Source organism: Mastomys coucha, unplaced genomic scaffold, assembly GCF_008632895.1.
Source record: "Mastomys coucha isolate ucsf_1 unplaced genomic scaffold, UCSF_Mcou_1 pScaffold1, whole genome shotgun sequence".
NCBI lineage: Eukaryota > Metazoa > Chordata > Mammalia > Rodentia > Muridae > Mastomys > Mastomys coucha.
This window is the reverse complement of record NW_022196891.1, coordinates 72,304,357-72,312,338: the sequence shown is the minus strand read 5'-3', so window position 1 is coordinate 72,312,338 and position 7,982 is coordinate 72,304,357. Positions and strand designations below refer to the sequence as shown.

Below are 7,982 nucleotides of genomic sequence, written 5' to 3'. Positions count from 1 at the left end.
AAGAATTTTAAAAGCAGTAAGGGAAAAAAGGCAAGTAGCATATAAAGGCAGGCCTATCAGAATTATGGTAGATTTCTCACCAGAGACTATGAAAGTTAGAAGATCCTGGGCAGATGTCATATAGACCCTACAAAAACACAAATGCCAGTCCAGACTACTATACCCAGCAAAACTCTCAATTACCATAGATGGAGAAAACAAGAATTGTCTAAACAAAATTTACACAATATCTTTTCACAAATCCAGCTCTACAAAGGATAATAGATGGAAAACATCAACATGAGGAGCAAAAACTACACTCTAGAAGAAGCAAGAAGGTAATCTTTCAACAAATCTACACAAACCTAATCCATCTCTTACAACAAAAACAACAGGAAGTGAATTGCTTTTTCTTAATATATTAATTTGAAAATTAATATTACCAACATATCCTAATCGATTGAAATCCAATAATATGAGGAATTGGAAATTTTTTGATTGTCATCCAATGATCTCTCTAATTTGGTAATTGGAGAAATAGGTCCAACATTGTACAATCTATATACACTGTCTGTTTGTTTGTGACAATGTTTTGCTGTGTACAACAAAGGGGCCTTGAAATCTTGCTTCTCCTATCTCAGCCTCTCTATTAGTAGTACTTTTTATTTCATGTTTTTACACCATACTATGGTTTTCAGACCAGCTTGTATATTTCAAAAGTATTTATGTACCCAAAAGAATCATAGATGATAAACTAGGGAGGTTGCTTGTAAGAGAACAACAAAGTGAGACTAAATGCTTTGCTTGACATTTGTAACTCTTGTATCAAGTTTGAAGAAGAGGACTTTATAAGTTTCTCTTTCTCTGAGATGAATGCTTTTCCAAATTATCACAGCTAATGAACCAAATTCTTACCCTCACCTAATGTCTGTGCCACCCTCCAAGCAGAACCATTGTTCATTGAAACAGTTGGCGAATGACTTTATGGATAGACCATCTTAATACCTACACCATTTCTTAAATCAATGTAACCTGTTCTCTGTGAGCTGAGAATGAAGTCACTCACTCAAGTCAAATAACTTTGATGACAGCAGGAAGTCTGTATCCAAAAATCGAGTCTACGATACATTTCTTGGTGCAGCAGAACTATCAACTTTCAGCTTAGCTACGATGGAGGTAGAGTCCTTTGGTTATGTGAGGGTCATTGAAATACAGCCTTATTACAATGAAAAAAAATACTCAAGTTAGTCATTCAAATCTAAAGACCTGAGTAGGATTCAATTAAGAGAGAGAACACATGCAGACTGTCCATCTGGGTCTGGCTAACTTCACTCAGTATAATTTATTTTCAGATTCTTCTTATTTACATGAAAAATTAATAATCTTATTTCTCCATATTTTTAATTGTCCTAGACCAAGATTTAAAATATATTTGAAATCTGCTAAGACAATTGTATTTCTTTGATTAGTTTTGTGTCAATTGATTTTTATATCTCATTCACATTATTTATAGACAATTGGGAAATAGGGCTTTACATTCTAAGTTACGTCCAATTTCAAACTGTAGTAAGATGTTAACTTTTAATGCTATGCAAACTGAATTCTCTTTAAAGGTGCCTGGTGTATAACATTCCAGAAAAAAAACTCCAATGTTCTTTTAGAGAAATGAATCCTTTTTTTGTAGATGTATATGAATATGATATATGTGTGTTGTATGTGTGGGTCTGTGTGCCTGAGCCATGGTTGTCTGGCAGTTATTAAGCTGTAGCCATTTCTCTTCACCTCCCATAGCATTGGGCTACAAGTGTGTGCCACAGCCATGGCCAGTTTTTTAGGCAGGTACTGGGATCTGATGCCATGACCCCATTGCTAGAACAAATGTGTTTACCCACTGAACCATCTATCTAGTCCTAGACAGCAAATTCATTACTTAAAAAATGTAATTATAAAAACATAATCACACACAAATGTACCGCAAAGTTCCTTTAAATAGCTATTATAGTATGCATAAATGTGTTTTTCTTCACATGCCAAAAAAGAACTTCACACTCTGCTCTTTAGAAATATAGTAATCCCACAGAGCGAAGCCCATTTGTAGTAATAAGACAGAAATATATATTCATTTTATTCAAAAGTCTGACTTCAACTGCGCCCACCGTGGAAATGTAGAGGAAGCTATAGTGTTCACCCCTTGTTTTGTCAGTCAAGCTCTGTTCTTTCTAAAATGTGTTTCAATCCACCTATACTGCAGTATTTATGCTCTATGAACTTTTTTGTTTTGTTTTTGTTTGTTTGTTTTTTGAGACAGGCTTTCTCTGTGTAGCTCTGGCTGTCCTGGAACTCACTCTGTAGACCAGGCTGGCCTCGAACTCAGAAATCTGCCTGCCTCTGCCTCCCAAGTGCTGGGATTAAGATCACTGCCCGGCTATGATCTTAACTTTCTCCCCTCCTCTGAGTGAAAAAGAATAGGAGTCCCATCCCAAGCTGAGAATCAGAAACTATGGAAACACAGTTTCATCCTCAAACTAATGGCTAGCTTCGGTTCCAGGCACGTAAAAGCAGGAGCTATGAGAATTCAGTCCACTTTTTTGTTGTTGTTGTTGGGGTTTTTGTTTGTTTGTTTTTCGAGACAGGGTTTCTCTGTGTTGCCCTGGCTGTCCTGGAACTCACTCTGTAGTAGACCAGGCTGGCCTCGAACTCAGAAACCGACCTGCCTCTGCCTCCCATAGTCCTGGGATTTAAGGCATGCACCACCACTGCCCGGCTCTTTCAGTCCACTTTGTTGTGAGGCAGCCAATGAGCCTGTTAGGGCTGGTCTTGTGTAGGCACAATCAATGCAGGTGACTGCAGCTGATGCCTGCTAATGATTACAACACCTGCATCATGTCTAAACAATGGAATCCCTTTATCTTTTACCACCTTTTACCGTATCTTATGGCTCTTATGAATTTCCTGTCCCACGAGCTTTCAAGGGGGTGACATGTGTGACTTATTTGGGGCTGGCCCTACATCTGTTACCTGTTTTCGGCAACTTGGTCACCCATGAGTGCATCCTCCACTGTTCCATCAGGAGTGGCTTCTCTGATTCAGACTGGTTGTTTTTCTCTACTTGTCATGACATCATCTGTGGGCTTGTTGCACACCTCCTTTATTAAATTAAGATAGAACCCCTGTATCCTTACATTCTCCAGGACCTTTATCACGTAGAGATGCTGGACTTTGTCAAAGGCCTCTTCTGTATCTAATGAGATGATCACGTGGTTTCTGTTTTTAAGTTAGTTTTGGGGATGGATCATGTTTAATGATTTACATATGTTGAAATGTCCCGCTTCTCTAGATGAAACTGACTTGATCATGATGGATGGTGTTTTTAATATGTTCTTGAATTCAATTTAGAAATATTTTGTTGAGAAAATTTGCACCTATGTTCATCAAAGAGATTGGCCTAAAATTCTCTCTCCCTCTCCTTCTCATCTTTATCTAGTTTTGGTATCAGAATAATTCTGGCTTAATAAAAGGAATTTAGAAGTAGCCCTCTCTTTTCTGTTTTGCAGAATAATATGAGGAATATTTGGTGTTAGACTTTTTTCTCTTTTGGAGATCTGGTATAATTTTCTGCTGATTGTATCTGTACCTGGGCTTGGAAGAGGACACATTCATTTCTAATGAAGCGTGTGAACCAGAGCGGTGGAAAAGTTTAGTAGCTGAGATGACAAATGCTGAACAAGAGATGGAATTTTATGCCGCATTTTGTGGGGTCATATATGGAACTGGATGTCGACCTGCCTGTGTATGCCTATGTGACTGCGTATGCCTGTGTCCCTGTGTATTCAGGTACATCTGCGTGTGCATGTGTACCTCACCATTTCAATTATACTGGCTAGCCAATAAACTCCTGAGAATGGTCTATCTCCATCTCCTGTTGCTGGAGTTCAAGTATAAACTGCCACATTTGGCTCTTTCAGGAGTGCTTGGATCCACAATCAGACACTCATACTCACTCTGCAAGCCATCTACACATCCCCATGTGGACATTTGCCTATTTTGTATAATGTGAACATTGCCAATCATGTCTGCCTGTTACATGCAGTTCTACATACAACTTGTCTTATCTGTAATCTCATTAGTGTCTTAAATCTCTAGGGGGTGTCTGTGCACCTCTCTGCCTGGGCCACTGGATCCAGCTGGTTCTAGCTGGCCTTGAGTGGGGAGTTTCTTCTTTGCCAATGGGATTTCTGATTGTTAATTTTGTATCTCTGGTCTAGGGCTTTCAGGATCTCGTTCACTTTTGATCCTTGTCCTTTCCTTGTGGCCCAGGATGTCATAGAAACCACTATGTAGTCCTGAACGACCTCAACATCCAACACCCATTGAAAGTCCAAAAATCAGCCACCCCACCTCTTGGGAGTGAGGCATAGTTTTCTTATAATTGTTTCCTGTTGATTCTTGACGTTCTTTTTAGGGGCCCAAGAAAATTAGAAAAATGGTTAGTCTTCAGAAAGATGGCTGGAGCATTTGTGGTCTGGTATCTGTATACTGAGAAAGTTCAGACTTAAATGAAGTCCTGATTGAAACAGTCTGAAAGTCTGGACAAGTGAGTGAGCGGTTTTGAAGTTGTCCTGGAGGCAAGTCTTTAGAGGAAAAAAAAAAAAAAACATTGATATAGTCTGACGTAGGATTAGGCAGGAAGCTGGAAAATTAGGGTTAGCAACTAAGCATTCTGAGGGTGAATCTTATCAGGGTTGTCCATTTGGTTGATTTTTCCTGTGAACATGAAGCTTTCAGAGGTAATCAATATTTCTGCATTAATATATGTGTGGAATGCGCAATGAGCACATATCAGTTAAAGATGATCCTTTGCTCTCCGTGTGAGCAGGGGAAAGACAACTGTCTTTCTTTAGAGCCTACTTTGATCATCTAACCAAACTGTAAGAATAAGTTTCCACCTATGCCATATGAAAAGATGGCATGATGAGTCTTGTGGACTTCATAGCCAACATGAGATACTTTCTCGTTTCCTATTAGGAAGCAGAGGCCTGCTTTACTTAGATTTATGAACTCCTCACTTGTAAGCAGACACTGTGCTTCAAATAGTCAAAAATGAACTTGAAACTCTGCTTTGAGAAATACTTTTGTCTTCTCATACAATACATGCCTACCTCAGTCTCTTGTCCCTCCACTCCTTCTAGTCTCTACACAGACACACATACACACACACACACACACTGTCACGAGCAAGTGCCAAGTGGCACTTCCCACTGGGAAGGATGGCGACAGAGCTCCTTCACTCAGGTGTTCGTACACTGGATTCCACCATGAGAAATACCTCAGGAGTGGTAAGAGAGGACTCAACACACTGTTTAGGTTTTGAATGCTTTATGTCAGTTTCCAATACAACTACACACAGCATACAATAAAATACATTATTTTATTTAAAATAATAAAAGCTATGACAATATAATAGCTAAACATTTCGCTTTACTGCATATTGAATATATACGGCTTTACTCTACTGCCTATTAGGGAGTGTATGACCTGACAATGTCTCTGGAAGCAGGCTCGGCTATCTCTGAGGCAGGGCGTGGTGTTCTCAGACGAACCGAAAGTAGTTGATGTCCAGCAGGTCCAGCTATCTCTCGGCCAGAGGGCTATACTTGACCACGAAGGAAATGTTTGACTGTAGAAGGAAATGTTTGACTGTAGAAGGAAATGTTTGACCATGAAGATTACTTGCCCTCGAAGTCTCGGGTATTCTCGGATTGTCTCTGATCATTGTGGCAGAGTCTGGAGGCTCAGGAGGTTCACGTCAGCAGCCATGGCTACCAAGAGCGAGGGAGAGAGAGAGAGAGAGAGAGAGAGAGAGAGAGAGAGAGAGAGAGAGAGAGAGAGAGAGATGCTAGCTTGTCTCCTAGCTGCCTCTTTAAACTATTTTTGATGTCACGCTGGAACAGGATTTAGATAACCACTCGTGTCTGGTTATCTTCTCAAGTTGTTTACTTTTCTTATGGAAAATTTCTGCACAAGTATCTTTCATATATTATTCTAGATAACTAATACATCAAAACAACTCACTGCAAATAACTTATTTCAAAACAACTTCCAAATATTTCCTATTACAAGGTGGAGCAAGTCTTGCTCCTTACACACACACACACACACACACACACACACACACACACACACACTAAGATCCACTCCTTCTCTTTTGATCCTTCAGAAAGGAGGAGCATGTCTCCTAGGAATATCAACCAAGTGTGACATAGCAAAATGCAATAAGACTAGGCACAAACCGACATATCAAGGCTGGGCAAGGCAGCCCTGTAGGAGCAAATGGGTCTTAAAACTGGGAAAAGAGACAGCAGTGATGCTCATTGCTCCCACTGTTAGGAGTTCCACAAGAAGACCAAGCTAAACAATCACCGTGTATATGTAAAGGACCCAGAACAGACCTATACAGGCTCCATGACTGTATGGAGTCTAAAGTCTCTGTGAGCCCCTAGGAATCCTGCATAGTTGATTCTGTGGCCATGTTCTCCATGTAGGAATATTCTTTAAGTATTTGATTAGATAACTGTGGCTGCTTTGTCTATACTCTCATAAGGGATTCAGATATTTCTGTGATGAGCTCAGGTGGCTGTTTTACCTGAGAAGACAAAGGGGAGGGTCAAGGAAAGTTCTCTGGTATCCATGAATCTTGAGGTTCCTGAAAATAAAGAAACACAATCAGAAAGAAAAGCACTATAATGTCATAGGGGCCTATCGCCTACAGGTATACCAAAGATCCAAAGACAATCTAGACCTGGCTTGACATAATATAAGGACAAGATAAGGACAATCAGAAATGCGGAGGGGACTCTCCTGGAAAGTTGTACTCATGCCATGATAAGGTTTATACCTGAAACATGGCATCCAATCAAGTTTAGGACTAAAGCATTTAAATCAGTGAAAGCATATGTATCGTTAATGATAAATCGTATTTAATAACTTTCTATCTTGCTCCTTGGCTCACTAGGGAAATGTATTTGCACTGGCATTTTGGGGTACTTTATCTGTGAATGATCCTTCACTGATTATTGCAATGATTAGCAGAGCTCTTACTGAAATGAGAACCCAAAGTGGAGAGTGCTTAATGGAAAAATATGTAAACAGAAAGTTCACATCTATTTGTGTTTTTCTTTTTCTAGGGTCAGACATTGTTCAGTGGTTAATAAAGAACTTAACTATAGAAGATCCAGGTAAATAAATCATTTTCCCATTGCTAGACTTTATTTTTTTTTCTTTGTGGTTTTGATAAACATGTTTTTCTAAAGGCAATTTAAAGTAAGAATCAAGCAAATCTCATGATAATGAACATAATTAAACATGAATTGGATGGCTAGCATTTACACAAAGAACATGTATTCAACTAACATTATATATACTTGTATAATTTATTTCACATATATAATTTTAACATATATAATAATCCATTTTATATTATTTAATTATGGTTATTTGTGATTTTTTAGAATAGCTTATATAGCTATATATCAATAGATAATTATATATATAATTTATAGCAAATGAAATCATACAATATCCCTTTAGAACACTTTAAAATGAATCAGTAATTTATCATTTTTCCTTAGTTCTATTTTTGAATGAGATTTAAAAACCATTTAATTTTTGTAATTCTGATTTTTGTTTGCATGTGCGTGTGCGTGTGTATGTGTATGTCTGTGTGTGTGCGTGTGTATGTGTGTGTGCGTGTGTGTGTATGTGTGTGTGTATATGTGTGTGTACGTGTGTGCGTGTATGTGTGTATGTATGTGTGTGTGCGTGTGTATGTATGTGTGTGTGCGTGTGTATGTGTGTGTGTATGTGTGTGTGCGTGTGTATGTATGTGTGTGTGCGTGTGTATGTGTGTTTGTATGTGTGTGTGCGTGTGTGTGTATGTGTGTGTATATGTGTGTGTATGTGTGTGTGTATGTGTGTGTATGTGTGTGTATGTGTGTGTATGTGTG

The 7,982-nt window shown here is 38.7% G+C and overlaps 1 protein-coding gene across 3 annotated transcripts in view; it reads left to right on the top strand.

Moving 5' to 3' along the window:
* Positions 1 to 7,982, top strand: part of Rgs7 (regulator of G protein signaling 7) — a 396,147-nt gene that overhangs the window by 268,415 nt on the left and 119,750 nt on the right. For all 3 annotated transcript variants that reach the window (XM_031390406.1, XM_031390415.1, XM_031390398.1), the window contains exon 4: positions 7,164 to 7,214. In XM_031390406.1, the coding sequence (XP_031246266.1) occupies positions 7,164 to 7,214 (51 nt within the window). The remainder of the gene's footprint in view (positions 1 to 7,163; positions 7,215 to 7,982) is intronic.